The sequence below is a fragment of the Rousettus aegyptiacus genome, unplaced genomic scaffold (genome assembly GCF_014176215.1).
Source record: "Rousettus aegyptiacus isolate mRouAeg1 unplaced genomic scaffold, mRouAeg1.p scaffold_m13_p_3, whole genome shotgun sequence".
NCBI classification, from domain to species: Eukaryota; Metazoa; Chordata; class Mammalia; order Chiroptera; family Pteropodidae; genus Rousettus; species Rousettus aegyptiacus.
In genome coordinates this window covers 105,822,562-105,838,949 of record NW_023416306.1, presented here as the reverse complement: position 1 = coordinate 105,838,949, position 16,388 = coordinate 105,822,562, and the positions used below count along the sequence as shown (strand labels likewise).

Sequence of the window (16,388 nt, the reverse complement as noted above, 5' to 3'; positions counted from 1 at the left end):
AGCTATCCTTTATCATAGCAGGTCCTCATTCAAGTAGACCTCTCTCTAATATAATGCATCAATCTGAGCTCTTCTAGCAAACCCACCACTTTTGAACAAAGTATACTCTTGCATGTCATTTTCTAATCAAGTATGAAACTGTTTCCTCCTTTAGTAAAAGTAAAAACAAATATGTTTATTAGCCTTAAATATTTATATATATATACATATATATATATGTATATATATGAGTCCAAAAGCATCATTCCCAATCTTCTATCCTATTTTTCCCAAATGCATTACTGAACAAGTTTTCCACCTTTATTCATCTTTCTATATAATACCTTAGCCTCCAAAAATACCCAGATTTTTACTCGTATCTGTCCATTTTTCTCTTTTCCTTTAAAAGTTCAGTTTAAAGCCTTATTAAATATATCTCTCCCACTCTCTATGAAATCTATTCTGTACCTTGCCAGAGTCTATCTTTCTGGTATCTTAGGATTTATAGTCAGGAACTCTGTTCTCTGTTCTTTTTTCCTTCACATACACAGCCTTCAATTGACAGAGGGATGAAAATTCCACCTGCCACTCAGTTCACTATCTTGAACTTCAAAGTCACCAGTGACACATCTCAGGTGTCTTCTGACTGGTGACATCATTCATCCCTCAAGGGGCATAAGGACAGCAGTCTGTGGGCTTCATTGGAATAAACAAGCTCTTCATCACGTGCTTAAGGAAAACCACACATCTCTGCATTAGTCTGGTCTACATATAGTCAGAGTCACACTGCTCGGGGGTAGCCAAGCCCCTTCACTGATATGCTTGAGCCTGTTAATACCCACATGTCTCTCTCCAGAACACTCTACCGCTGTTTCCTCAGAAGAATCAGATTTAAGTTCTCTGAAAAGCCTCAGATCTGTTACCTAAGCCAGACACTTCAAGTTTTTCCTCCTATTCTCTACTGCATGTTTTGTTTGTATTGTCTAATGCTGGTTTAGGATACTCGCTACACCTTAAAAACCACTTTTTCTTCCTGGCTTCCTGCAGATGATCCTCAAACTTTTTTACCTTTTAAGGCTAGTGAACCATTTTGCTTACTCAGGAATCATGGATGAAAGCATCTGGCGAGAAGACACCCTATGGGTCACCGGATCAGATTCTTCCTACTCTGCCTCCTGACACTCAGTCAGCACTTTGGTGGCCATGGCCCTGAACCACGCAGAGGAGGCAAGCAAACAATCTGCACCTGCAGGCTCTCATATTAAACTACTCTATCTGTTCCCTTCTCAAAGTTGGCTAGTCCTTGTGAGTTGGATTCTTCCTGGTTTCCTCAGCTAGATCCAGTTCAGGTCCTCAGAAACAGGACCCCAAGCCTGAACGTGCATCAGATTCACCTAAGGAAGGTTAATATGCAGCTTCCAGCTTCCACCCCAGGAGTTCTGATGCAGAGGGTCTGTGATAGGGCTTTCCCAGGGGAGTCCGATGATCTGGCTGCTTTGGGCATGCTACCTTAGGAAATCACATGCAGAATAACACTAAACCCTTCACTTAACTCAGCGCCTTCTCCATCCTGGCTGCACACTGGCCTCACCTGACAAGCTTTAACAAAGTCCAGGGCTCAGGCTCCAACTAGGCCAAGGAGGTTAGAAACCAGGGTGGAACCGAGGCATCAGCACGTTCTCAAAGCTCCCAGGTGATCCTAACACACGATGACAACTGAGAAGCTCTCTTCCCAAAGCCCCCATCTTTTCCCCTCAGCAGCAACTTTCTGCTTCAATTTATGTTCTCCAAGCCAGTTCTCATTCTTCTACCCAGTGGTACAGATGTATTTGGTTAGAGGAACAGGGAAGGAGAAGAAGAGCCCATGAGTATTTTTTTAAACCCCAATTCCAATATTCAGCCAGGGTTGGGACCCACTACCTATAGGTTCCTTCCTTGACCTCCTCTAGGCTATCCCCTTAGTAGTCTCTACTGAGGCAGAGGGAAAGAGAACAGAAAAAGAGACTGGGAGTGAACCCCCAAAGAGCCTTGAGGATCAAACCAGCACAGAGTTCTACCCTCATCTCTGCTGGTGAAGTTTGTTCCAAAGTTCACACTGACCCCATACCAGAAAGAACCCAAGGCTCAAACTCCAGCCTGTTTGTTGCTGTGAATGTGGAACATGAAACGAAAGCTTCCCCCACCCCCAACTTAAAGTGGCTCTTGAAAAACCCCTCCAGGAGAGATAATTAGCTTCCAAGTATGAAGTTCAAAGGGTAAAAATCAGTTGGGGGCCCAGCATCTGACTGTTCTACCTCAGTAGCCACAAGTACATGAAGTCAGTTATTCTGATACCAGGAGAAGCTGCATGGGACACGTGGCCACAGCTCTCAGACAAACACACAGAGATCCGAAGTCCTTTGCACTCCACAAGCAGCTTTAGCAGACTCAGGATGAGCTAGCTGTGTGTCCTCCCCTCTGCCCAGTTCCTACAGCAGCCCTCATCACCCCACCACCCCACAGAAAGCCAAAAGCACGCCGTGCCCTTCTAGGCCAAGCTGAATCTGGAATCATGTCACCCAGCTGACCCTTACTGAAGCACCTACTACATGCAAGTCACTAAGATCAAGTGTCAGGGACACAAAGACTATAGTAGACTCTTCACAGGGGCCCTGAATATGTGTTGCTGGCTGACCAGTATAGTAGGCAGACTGAAGATACATTTTAACAGGAGGTTAAAAGTCCCGTTAATGAAAGGCAAAAAACTAAACCAAAAAAACTAGGTCACAGGGTGGACAAGTGTAGGCAAGAAAAACCAGGAGCAGAACCTCACGAGGCTGCTAACAGTGGACCAAAGCATGTCAGCTCTGAGGAAAGAGCAGCTGGAAAGCTGGACTACTGGATACCTAGCTCTGATTCTGCCAAGGGAAAAGTTCCACCTCTCCTGCAAAGAGGAAAAAGAGTCTCAGCCCTCCTTTCTGATCTCAGAGCTACTATAAAATTAAAAGTAAAAATGTCTTATCTTTATCTTACAATTGAGAAAACTGAGGTCACTCAGGCCAGGGGCCAGCTCCAAAGCTTGTATACATTCCACCACTTCCTGCGCCTCCCTATTTAAATTCAAAGATTGTGAGACTGGGAATGAGATTATCTCCCCTGAGGTAATGGGGTTTCTGGATGGAATAACCTCAAAGAACTCTTAAAAAAAGAAGAAGAATCAGCCTCCGTAGAGGCCATCTGCAAACTTCTCTGGTTAGGAAAAGTAACCATTTACAGTACCCTGGACAGGATAGCAAGGTTCCTTCCAAACTCAGAATTAATTCACCTATCCATCTATCCATTCATCTATCCAACAAACATGCATTTAGTACCCACTGTGTTCCAGGCTGTGTACAGGCTCTGCAATTAAGATCAAGTCCCCAGCCTTCACAGAAAAGTGAACATGGACAATCACAAGAAAGAAAGTATGACGTTCACTGAGAGACAACTCATCCAGGCTGAGGCGGTAAAGGGGTTGCAGGTGGGCACCAGGACCACTGTTATCTGGACTGAGTGTACAGAGGCTGGTGCTGGGGTTGAGGGAGAGGAGGAACAATTCCTGGCAGAAAAGGCAACATGTGATTACCTTGACAATGAAATCAGCAGTGAGTGAAGTCACCTACATGTACAAAAATTTTAGCTAAGCAATAATTGGTAAAAGACTTCAAGGTCTATTAGCAATGCTAGCCTATCTAGGTCTGTAGTTCATTGGTAGTTCTAAAGGAAGATTATAACTATAAAGAGACAGCAAGCCACTCTGACGGAAGCAGAATCCATATTTGCTCTCTGGAAATTGTCACCATTTAAATAACAAAGGACAAAGTACAAATTAGTAGTTGATAAATGGTCACGGGGATGGGGAGCATGGCATAGGGAATGTAGTTAGCATATTGGCTAGGTGGAAAACCAGAAGAGAGAAGGGGTGATTAGGGCGATCATTTTACACACTATTTAAATGTCTAACCAATGTATTGTATACTTGAAACAAATTATAAATAAATAAATGAATGAAAGAATGAATGAATAAATAAATAAATAAATAATGGTGAAGTATGGCAGAAATATAGTTCATGCCTCTATGAGGTAGCCACCCCATTATACAGATAAGCAAACTGAGGTTTATAAATTTAACCGACCTGATTCCATGCTCTTAACCATCATGCATTGCTGCCCCCAAAGGGATGAGGGAATCCTCTTCGCTGTTCAGGAGAGAGATGATGACTCAGGGCACCCAAGCATTCAGCCCTGGAGATGACCTTATTGTAGGGTAATAATATTTCAACCAACTTTTCCAGAAATATGCCCCCAAACCAACAGACCTTATTGTAGGGTAATAATATTTCAACCAACTTTTCCAGAAATATGCCCCCAACCCTTGATCTCCTAATTGCTAATTCCAAGTGATGTTTCATTCTTATCTTATTTAACAGTTCCTCTAGACAAGAGGGTAGACTGAGTAACAGTCATCTTTGTATCCCCAGCACCAAGCCCTGAACTAGGCACATAGTAGACACTCAAATTTCACTGGATGAATAAACTCTGGATCTGACTCCACCCACAATGCCCTGAGATTTCCCTCTTCAAAATCACCAGTGACATCCATGTTGATAAATCCAAGCAACTCCACTCCTTATTGAGCTTGACCTCTTAGCAAATTGGACACCGTTGGCCACCGACTCCTCAAATTGCTCTCTTCCACATACTATCTCCCATCTCCTGCCTATCTCTCTAGGTGTTCCATCTCCACCTTTTTGCAGAATATCTATCCCTCAATAGTGGTATTACTCAGAATGCTGTCCTAAGCCCTTTTCTCCTCCCTTTCTACATCCTGTCCCAAGATCATCTCATCTGCTACTGCAATTTCAATTACCATCTACACACTGATGATTCCCAAAAGTATATCATTAGCCCAACTGTCATGACTCCAGATACATATGAATATCCAACCACCTATTTACTGTACATCACCAGGCACAAACTCAACCTATCTATCAATTTCTCTCAAACCTACTCCTTCGGAATTCTCCCTATAAGTAACTGGCCTCACCAACCACCCAGTTGCCTGCACCAGAAATCTGGGCATCTTATCATAATCAAAAACTTCTACCCTTATCTAATCAGCATCCACATCTTAACCAGTCTCCTCATCCCCAAAACATAACTCTAGTCCAAGCCACCATCATTACTCATCAAGATCATGGCAACAGCTTTGTAACTGGTCTCCCTACTTTCAGTCCTACAAACCAAAGCCGAAGTAATGTTTCTAAAAATCCACAAATTCTAAAATCTAAATGACATATGTCACTCTCCTGCTTCAAAACCCTGAAGAGGTTTTTCATTGCCTTAGGAGTCTACCAAACTCCTAAATATAGTTCTTGCAATAGATTGTATTTTCCAAAGATATCTCTACAATATCTCCCATCCCACATGCTTTTCATACAATGTGACTCTGACACTCCGTTAAGAGGTAAAGTCTGTGCCTCTTGAAACTGGATGGTTTTCTGTGACTGTTTCCACCTCTAGAGTACAGCAGGAGTGATACCATGTGACTTCAGGAGCTAGGTCGTAAAAGACAATTAAGCTTCCTCTTGCTTTGCTGGGACACTCGTTCTTGAAGTCTTCAGCTGCTAAGTAAATAGTCTGACTGCTCTGAGGCTGCCATTATGTGAGGAAGCTCAATATAGCCCATATGGAAAGACCATATGGAAAGGCCCTGACTGGAAGAAAAAGATATCCAGCTAGTCCCCATCTTCTTCAGCAACTCCCCTGTTCCAGCTCCTGCCACTATACCATCTGAATACCATCACGAGACCTGGAGCCAGAACTGCCTCCCTTTAGGTGATTTGTTTCATAGCAATAATAACAGTTTCCAAAGGCCTGAAAAACCTATCCTACGACCTCCATCAACCTCTGCAAGCCAACTCTCAGCATTGCTTACCTTAAACTCAATACTGTAGTCCACCCCGAAATCCTTTCAGTGTCTGAAAGATGTCCTTTCTTGTCTTCAAGCTTTCATGCATTCTGTTCTTGCTGCCTGAGATGTTCCTCTTCCCTCTCTACTCTTGGTTAATTCTTCGCCATTCAAGCGTCACCTTAAACTTCCTTACAAAGAGTTTCTAAACTCCTAGTCAAGTTCGAGTCTCCTCCTGTGGTTCCCTGTGCCTCACAAATCACAACACTCATCGTAATCCATTGTAATCTTGTGTTGGGTTGCCCATGTTAGACCCGCCACCGGTGTGTGCGCACACATGCGTGAGCACACACAAACATAACACATGCACACACATGTGTACACACATGATGAGCGCTCCATAAAAACAATGACCAGCACTAGGAAAGTGGCAAGTTGCTTCATTGTCTTTTACGACCTAGCTCCTGAAGTCACATGGTGTTGAATTCTCAGTCTCCAACCCTATATCTCTTTCCTGATCGCCAATGGGCATATCGACCTACCAACCTAGGAATAAATTTCAAATTCAACACGATTCCATCCTCCCCTACTTGTAAATGATGTTGCTACCTACCAGTTGCTCAAACCAGAAACCTCTTCTCTTCATTTGAGGAATATTTATTGAATTTCTCTCTTTGTTTCTCTGCTGGAGACACAGTGGATCATAAGACAGGCTTGGTCTCTGTGGCACAGAATTTACAGGCTGCTGGACATTTTCCTTGTCACCTATCTCTTTCCTACACCACGCATCTTATTAAGTGTCATTGGTTGTATTGATTATGCCTTCTAAATCACTCTCCTATCTGTCCTTTTCTGGAGACATCATCTCCTGAATAAGCTACACCCACACTGCCACTGCCATAGTTCGAGCTTTTGTCATTTCCTGCCTGGACTGCTACAAAAGCTTCCTAATTGGTGTCTCTGCCTCCAACCTTGCTCTCATGTCCCCTGCTTAAAACTCTTCAATGGCTCCTCATATACTTTAAAATAAAATCTAAACCCCCTAGGTTTGCCTCATGCTCTAGCCCCAACCTTCCTTTGTCCCCTCACATCCCACAATTCCCCGCACACCCCATACCCCATACTTTTTTTCACCTTTGTGCCTTTACATTGCTTTTCCCTGCACCTAAAATGTTCTTGCCCCCCTACTTCATTTAACTGATATTTACTGAGTCCATAGCACACAACACGCACTGAGTCCCTAGCACACAACATGCCAGGGATTCAGCGATGAGCAAGACAAAGTCCCTACTTTCATGATGTTTACATTCAAGATAGAAAAACAGACAATAAACATGTAAATAGTTAATGTCAGGTGGTGATGAGTTCTATTTAAAAAAAAAAAGTGGGAAACTGATAGTCACCATTTTAAATAGGATAGGTCTCTGGTAAGGTAATATTTGCGCAAAGATAGAAACAGAATGAGGTAATAAACTCTGAACCACCTAGGGAAAGAGCCTTCCCAGCAGAAGGAACAGTAATCATTCTGATTCTCTGCCCCACGAGCAATTTCTCAATTGCAAAACCCCTAAAACAAGAACAAGCAAAGCAAACTGGAGGAAAAGCAAGACAAGCGGTACAGCCAGAGCAGAGAGAGGATGAGAGGTCTGAGATGAGTCAAAGAAGTCAGATAAAGTAGGCCTCGCAGGCCGTGCTAAGTGGGTACTTCATCCTACCCCCTGACTCCTTTGCATCCTTCAGTGTCAAGTGCAGAAATAATCTCCTGAATAAGCCACACTTCACCTACCCACTCCCAGCACTTAACCATACACAGTACGCTTAACTGACTATTTTTTGCCCATCTCCACCACACCATAGTTCTCTTCAGCAGGGGCTCTACCATTTAGCTCCATGTTTTATGGAACCACCATATTCAGTAAATTGTCAAAACATTCTTCCTTTGTTTCATCCCATACCCTGCAAGCAATTCCCTGATTACTAGATTGGTTTCCCAGTGACGCTGGTCCTAGGAAGCGGGTGCCCTGAGAATGAACACATGCCTTCTGGTCATTAGAAATTATACATGTCCGCTCATTATTATTGTACCTTAATAAATATTACCATTTATACATCAGCCTCTTTTTTTAGGTGAGAATCAGTTGGCGAGAAAAAGATCACCTCTGGGTCATGATGACCGAGGGAAGGCACTGCTCATAGAAGGGTCTCATGAGCAGCCCAGCAGAAGCCCCAGATGTCTCTTCTGACTCAGCACTTAGCCCGACTTCCCTACTTCAGATGGAGGCTCTATCACCTCCCATCTGTCCAAGTTGAATCCTTAGCATCACCTCTGAGAGCTCCCACACACCCCCACATCCAGAAGTCCTAGAAATTCCACCTTATACTACTGCTGTATCTACTCCCTCATCTCCCTTCCAAAGGTCCCGCCCACACTTTATGTGGACTCAGGTTTCAGCTCCCTAAACTGGTCTCCCTACCTTCTACTTCTTTCCAAAACACTCTCAACATGCCCACCAGAGTTCTTCCAAGCAAATCTGATTTTACTTCCCCACCTAAAATCGATAGCTCCCCCTGATTTTCAAGATAAAGTCTAACCTGTTTAGGCGCCATATAAAACCTTCCCTGAGCTGGCCTTGGGCGATATTTCCAATCTCTGTCTCCCCGCTGTCTCCTACTCCACATTCCAGCCCTACCAACTACCTGCAATTCTCTAAACAGTCTGTACCTTTTGGCACCTCCGCACCTTTTTCCATGCTGTTACCCCTGCGAAAAATGTCTTAGGGGACATTTTTTCAAAATTCAGTTCAAACATTGTGTTCTCTGTGACATCTTCCTAAGCTCTCCTCCCCACAAGAAGAAAGTTGTCCTGCTTGCTCCTATGGTGCCCCTGCCACCACACCTATTATATTGCATGACAATTATTTGTTAACATTTCTGTCTCTCTCCTGGACTACTTGGTTTTCTCCTGAAGGGTTATGATTAGATAGGAACATTACCGCATAGGTTGTATCTGGACAGAATGCCCTCAGAGGTCTCAGCATCTGACTTGTCTGTCCTAGGTGCTCATTAAACAATGGCTGAAGGAAGAAACTCATGAATTATATGTCCCTAAATTCTTACAATCTTGGCTACCCTCCTAACCTCTCCCAGATCTCTATGTGCTTCTGAAGTTATTAGAGATAGAACAAAGTCCCATAAGCAGCCAAGAAAGATAGTAATAATTATCATAATAATTAGCAATATGTTACATTTAAGTCATGATTTTTGGTTTTCACTAGATCTGATTTCATTCGTATAGTAGCCTGAAAGTAAACAGTCACTGCCACTTGCCTAAGGCCACACAGTTATTGAGCCCAACCTCAAACACATGTCTGGTGCACTTTTCACTTTACCAGAGTTGTCGCAAATATATGCCATAAATCCATGCACAAAATTCTGTCTTCTATTCACTGGGGAGTTCTGCAGACTAATTATAACTGTGATTACTTTGCATGTAGTCTTACAGGGGTGTACACGTGTGCGTGTATGTGGGTGTACAAGAGTTGGAGTACATCTCTATTCCCAAATTAGAAGCAGTAAGTTAAAAAAGGGTGACTGATGGAGGTGACATGATGCCAGAATCATGGAACGACATCTGTCAGAGATGACAGAGACTGAAATCATAAAAGAATAAAACCTGATGAACTGAAGTCAGACCAGCAGTCTGAGGCCAATGAAAAAGCAAACATTCATCCCCACCCAAGAACCGAGACATGCGATGGTAACCCCAAGTCACCAAAAGAAATATCATATTATTAGACAAGCAGATACATCGTTGGTTTTAAAGAGATTTCAACAAAGATGGTTGAAATAAGAGAATTTCAGTTTTTACAGGGATGCAGCCACTTAGAAATTTTACTTAGAATAACTCTTACTCTACATAAAATGTGACTAAATACCCACATTCAAGGGGCTCCCAAAACCAATAGATCCTAAAATTAGTTTCACCAGTAAGTCAACCTACCAGATCATCTGTAACAGTTTTCAGAATCTAACCCACAGAGGAAACTCATGCATATGCAAAAAGATATCCACTGGAGCATTATTGTTAAGATTGAAAAACTGGAAACAACTTAAATGGCCATTAACAGTAGATTGATTAGTTAAATAAACAATATCCTTAAAATTAACTTGGAATAACATGAAGCATTTTTTATTTAAAGTATATCTATAATAGAAAAGAATGTCACTGATAAATAGTAGAGAAAAAGCAAACTATAGAATTTTATGTGTACTATGCTCCTATTTTTGTAAAAAGAACAAAACTACATATCCTGAAGAAACAAGAAAAAAATCAGGAAGAGCACACAAACTGCTAACGACGCTTACCATAAGCTGGGTGAAGACAAAAAAAAATTTCTATACATTGATATTGTTCAAATTTTCACACAAAGCATACATAAAAAAAAAAAAAAAAAAAGTCTATGGCCATGCCACCCTGAACAAGCCGAATCCCAGCTGATCTCAGAAGCTAAACAGGGTCAGACCTAGTTAGTACTTGGATGGGAGACCACCAAGGAAGACCAGATGCTATAGGCATAAAAAAAAAAAAAAAAAAAAAAAAAAAAACCCATAAGCAATTGTAAGCTGACAAGGTCCTTGCAATCTGTGAGGTCGACCAATGGTTGCCTCGCCTAAAAAAAATAAAATAAAATAATTTTTTAAAAACACATTTGTCAGAGGCATGCATTCCTTTCCATCTCCTTCTTACTGGCTGACTGGATTCACATGCGGGCCTCTGCCCTGGCGCTCCACCCAACATCTCCTGCCCCAGCCCCACTTACAGATACAGGCAGCAGCCAGCAGGCGGCCAGCAGCATAGGGAGCGAAGCAGCTAGGGAAAATGGGCTGTACCATGTAGTTGGCAAAGGTGATGGCGATGATGGCCTGGCTGGTGGGCTCGATGATGAGGAGAGAGGTCCAGAGTCGGATGAAGGCAAGGAGCCCCCCGAAGGCCTCGAGGATATAGGCATAGCTGGCCCCAGACTTCTTAATGGTGGTGCCCAGTTCCGCATAACAAAGGGCTCCAAAGACAGAGAAGAGGCCCCCCACAGCCCAGATGACCAGGGAGAGGCCGAAGGAGGCACTGTACATGAGCACGCCCTTGGGGGACACAAAAATGCCTGAGCCAATCATGTTCCCCACAATCAGGCACACCCCGTTCAGCAAGGAGATCTCCTTCTTCAGCTTCACCTGCTCGGGCCCTGAGTGGGCCTTCTCATCCAATGGGGTGGCATCCCCAACATGCTGGGAGGCCACTTCATACTTAATGCCGTCAACCATGGCGGAGGAGAAGAAAGACTTCACCAGCTTTCTGGCATTGCCCTCTAAGAAAGAATGATGGAGATATATATCAGGTGGTTGGCAATTCCATAGAACCTTCTCCCATCCTCCATGTCAGAGAACTCTCTCTTGCCTCCCACCTCCCATTAACCTCTTCTTCTCATGCTGCCTCAACAAAACAACCCTAACTTGAATTTTTAAGGAAAGGCACTCATTCCCCCAGAGAGGAGGCATCTGTCTCTCAACGTCAGGATGGTGCTGCCTACCTAATTTACAAAATAGAAAACTAAATCATGGTTCTATCTAAGCCTGCTGTGATAAGAGATGGGAGGAGTTAGGCAATCTGGCAGTTCCCAGATGTAACTATGATTTGAGCTGGCATTTGTCAGCCTTACCCCCAAAAAGTCCATCTTCCCTCCAGTTTCAGGCTCACCTGTCTGTCACTTGTGCTGAGATGCAACCGGAGAAACGAACCTTGCAAGCAAATAATCTGTGGGTTCTCCTCACAACACCGCTCTTTTTCCCCAAGGACACTAGCTAGCTCTAGCAAACTTAAAGGCTTCAGAGATCTCTTGCTGGAAACCCACAGTCATTCCCCTATTCAGGGAGCATCCCTTAACAACCCTTAGGTGAAGTCTTCAATCCTAGCGAAAGCCCCAGCAGCCCCACCCCACCCTGAAAGAAGACTATTCTCTTTTCGCTGTTTCTCCTTTCTTAGTCTCTAGTGTTCCAGAACTCCTGCCATCAAATCCTTCACATCAGCATAGTTGTATCACCCAAAAAGCATGAATGAGAGAAGTGTGATCCAAATGTACAGCCTAACCTAGAAATGGTTGCAGTCAGCTGATGACCACTACCCAGATAGGGCTTGTTGCTGGAGAGACAGCACCCAAAGCTGAGGCCAGGAAACAGCTGAAGAGGGGCAGCTGATGCTGGGCACCGCAGAAAAGGAGACAGCTGAGAGAAAGACAAGTGAGGCTCGCCAAGCAGATGGAGAGATATCAGTGCTTAGAGGCACCGGGAGAAGAAGTGATTGGACACTGCACAGCAGCAAAAGGGGGTGCGGGCAAGGGAATAGGGCTGAAGGAGAGGGTGGGAAGCATACTTACTACCTGGCCAAGGGTGTAAGCAGGCTCCTGCGATGGCAGCAGCCAGGGGAGGTCAAAGAGCTGTGCTCTGACGGCTCCTCCTTCTCAGCCAGCAGTAAAAAAGAATGGCTAGGAAAGTGCTTATGGATTTAAGTTACATCAAGGAGTCAGGAAGGGAGGAGGGGGTGAGGGCGGAGGAGAGGAGTATTAAGCAACTATCTGGGTCCAAGGTTCACCAGCCCTTCACCTCTGCAAAAAGGGCAACTAGGAGCTCTGGGCTCAGCACTTTTTGAGATAAGAAGGTGCTCCCTCAGGGACCTTCTTTGACAGAAGACAGAAGAAAGGACCATCAGATGGGTGCCGCTCTGCAGCCCAGGGCAAATGGTCCCAGAGCAAATTAGCCCTGTTCCAGGACAGGGCAATAGCTAAGAAAGAATGCATAGCCCTCTCTCTTAGTCTTTCAGCTCCACCCTAGGCTACTTCAGTTAAACAAGAAAAGCAGGAGAATTGCACAATGTGACACGAATGGTTGTTCACAAGCTGAGATTAGAGGAAATGTGAGTGAAACCCATTCATCTCGTGATTGACCATCCTAGGAGAACTGTGCACACTTCCTCACACACATTGAGGGGTGGCTGCCCCTAAACTTGGTCCATTACCCCAAGGCTGAGCCTCAAGCTATTTCCAAGGAAACAAGGTCAAGAAATGACACTCAAACCTCTGGCTGCATCGCCACACCCACGTGTGACCTTTCATCCTTAAGAAAACATACCGGGATCTTTGGGGTAAGCATAATTCCTATAAACATTGTTCCCAAATACAAGTGTACTCCGATTTCCTAAAAATATGAGGAAATAAGATTTCACTGAGCTATTCTGGACAGGCCCAGAACAGAAAGAAATTGAGTATTTTTTGGAAATCGCAGATTATTCCATCTTTAAAGTCTTCTTAAATCTGGTATTTTGGGTCCTTGTACCAAAAGAGATACACTCTATCCATTCTGAAATTCAATTATCTGTCCCTTCTCACCCTTTCTAAACAAACCTCTTTGGTTATTCTAAAACCACAGAATGAAGATCTAAAATCCCTAGGGGGCCTTATCTGTATTATACACCATCCCATCCTGGTCCTTTAAACTCTTTTTTTCACCGAGAGAGGGATCCATGTGTTAGCCTTCCCAGAGAAAATGCTTCTCCTAGACCACCCTCACAAATGTCTGAAATCTATGGATGAAAAAAAGGGATTCTATGGAAAGTAACCTCACAGGGTAATCTGATCATAAATTCCTAACAGGGCAGGTCATGATGGGTAGTCATGCCCCAGGCATATATAACTTCTTTAGTCAAAGGTTTATCTTTGGTTTAAGCAAGCCCTGTAAGATATTTCTGTGCATCTAGGTGCCCTTCAGGGACCCTCTTTTGACATGCCCTTCAGGGCCCTCCTTCTAAGAGATGACTACCTCAAGAGAGCACTTAATCTTAACCTGTAATCTGATCCCTGCCTTGCTTTCTCCCGCCTCCATATACTCTTCCTAAGGTCCCTTCTTTAATTTCAAATGCATAAAACAAACTGTAAAACTGTTATTCTCGGGAGCATTTGCGATCTTGCTCCCCAGAATATGTTGTCAGTTTGGCTCAAATAAACTCATAATAATTCTCTACAGGTTTGGACTATTCTTACGTCAACAAATCCATCCAGAGGAGACTTCTTTTCTCCCAGCTCCCTCCTAAACGCTTCTAAATATAATAATAATAGCTGTCATTTATTGAACACTTAGCCGGGCCAGACACATTGCTAAGCACCTAAATGCCTTATTTCATTAAGTCCTCCCTTAAGGCAGGCGCTAAGTCCCATGTCAGAGTGCCAAACTAGTGAGGGCACTGGCTAGGCTAGTCAATGGAGCCCAAGCTCTTAACTGGCACTGTGCTACACCTGAACCTTCCCACCCCCTCCAACCTACCCAGCCTCTAGGACTTCTTCAGATGCCTCCCAAATCAATTAACTGGGGGAGGGTGTGATTAAATTAAAAGGAAAGCCTCTGCCCTCCTTCAGCCAGAAGTCTAGACTATCCAACAAAGTCCATCTCCTTCCTGGCTGCTCCTCCCCTTTCTCATCCCTTTGCAGGCGATTACAAGTGCTCTTGGCAGCACTGCAACTGCTAGGGTGCCCACTTCTGAAAGCAAACAAGACATGTGGAAATACATCATCACGCCTGCCCTTTTAAGACCAAATTCACTGGCACCAAGGAGTGGGCATGTGTCCTAATGGGACATTTAAAAAAAAAAAAAAAGGAATGAAGGAGGGATAAAGAAAGGAGACAGCGTGAGGGAAAGTGGGGAGAGAAGTGTGTCGGGTTTAGTTCCTGGTTAGTAGCATCTGAAAAGTGAAGTCCCAGTCATGGAATCTAAAAACAAAAATAGAAACAAGAACTCAAACTCTGGCAAAACAGCATACCCTAGCGGCTTGAGCAGGAAGGGCTATGGGTAGAACCTCCTTCCTAGCCTGCTCTTCATTTGGCCCACACAAACGGGGCAGGGGGCTGTCCTTCACAGAAAAGATGGCCCCTCTTTTCTCAATCACTACCTAGAACCAGAGCCGAGGGCAGAAAGACACCATCTTTGTCAGCTCCCATTCCTCCCTGAGACTCTAGCTCACAGGTTAAATAAAGCTTCCACCAGTCAGGCAGCCTGGGACCAGCAGGACCTCTTCTAAAGGGCTCTTCTGCCCCAGGCTTTACAAAAGAACTCTGCCGGGTCTGGAACCCTATGAGATGATGATGTTCCTGATACGCAGCATCCCTTGTCTCCTTCCCCTGTCTAACGTGCATTTAGACCTAGTGATTATAAGACAACACACTCATCCTACAGCCTGTGGGAGAAGTTTCGGATTCAGGGGTTCAGGAAACACAGGCGGCAGAGCCCCCAGCATGCTGTGCCTGTCACAGCAGCCAGTGGAGCCCCTCACCCTGACCCCACCCATGAATGGCAACACCAAAAGACATTTACTTCCTCCAGGAACTGGCACACAGTTCAAGGTTTTGGTTCCTCAGTCAAGTTCAGGGAGCTAGATATGAACAGACACTTTCTCCCCCCAGAGACCCTATGTCCTGCCTTTCTAACTCCAACTAGTCTGCTAGTCTATGCTACCTCCCTTAACAACAGCAGAAGAAAACAGATAAACTCTGGTACAGCGAGATTGCCCCATCACCCTAAGCTGGAAGCTCAGCTCCTCCCTCCCCAGTTCTCCATTCAGTTTTCTATATTCCACTGTGGCTATGATAGTCCCCTAAAAAAAAAAAAAGTGAAACAAAAAAGAAATTGTTTACTTCTGTGGCCAGCTCTACCACTGAGGTAGGGCTGAAATCTCTGGGCAGAGGGCTCTGCCTAAGGAGGGCCAGGGCTGGGACCAGGAAATGAGAAGCTCTTGGGTCTCTATTCAGTCAGTTTTCAGGACTCTCATTCCATCCTCCTGCTGCACTTCCCCTCTCACCCATTGTCATCCCCCCCGCCCCCCGACTCCCGCCTCTTACCTGTCCAGAGACCTTTGGGCAGGTTCAAAGAGGAGGGGCTACCAGCGCGCTGGGGGAAGGGGGAGGGGAAGGTGCTAAGAAGGGGCACCGTGGTGTGGCTGGAGCTGCAGCAGCTGTTGACTCTGAGAAGCAGAAAAGGCAGAGGGTGACGGACCGAAATGGAAAACAGGAAAACACATGTATGACTCTGGCTGGCTGCGGGCGGGGAGGAGCTAGGACGGGCTGGAGCTGAGACCCAGAGGACCTCGACGCCTGCCCGCCTCTAGGCACCTTCTCCACTGAGAATCTCGGCTCCTCCTCTTCCCTACCTGAGCCCCTGGACTTCCTTGTTGCCCTACATTTACTGAACACTGAAGCTCTCCGGGCGACTTACTGTGCCCTCCGGATGCCCTTTACAACTTCCCCTCCCCCCTCCTCCTCTCCCTCATTGCATTTCCTGTGCATCTATCTCCCACGCGATGAATACTGTTCTTTGGTCCTGCAGAGGATGTAGGATCCATAGACCTCAGCGGTCCCATCCCAAGAATCTCAGTGCCATTTCAGC

The 16,388-nt window shown here is 44.8% G+C and overlaps 1 protein-coding gene across 10 annotated transcripts in view; it reads right to left on the bottom strand.

Moving 5' to 3' along the window:
- Nucleotides 1–16,388, bottom strand: part of SLC7A7 (solute carrier family 7 member 7) — a 38,777-nt gene that overhangs the window by 11,488 nt on the left and 10,901 nt on the right. For 5 of the 10 annotated variants that reach the window (XM_036238588.1, XM_036238589.1, XM_016120511.2 and 2 more), the window contains 2 exons: nucleotides 15,845–15,966; nucleotides 10,729–11,271 (listed from right to left, as the gene is read on the bottom strand). In XM_036238588.1, coding sequence (XP_036094481.1) covers nucleotides 10,729–11,271; nucleotides 15,845–15,966 — 665 coding nt within the window. Of the gene's footprint in view, nucleotides 1–10,728; nucleotides 11,272–11,660; nucleotides 11,859–12,336; nucleotides 15,805–15,844; nucleotides 16,132–16,152; nucleotides 16,209–16,388 lie in introns of those variants that run through there. The other 5 variants (XM_016120512.2, XM_016120515.2, XM_016120514.2 and 2 more) reach the window with 5 other exon arrangements.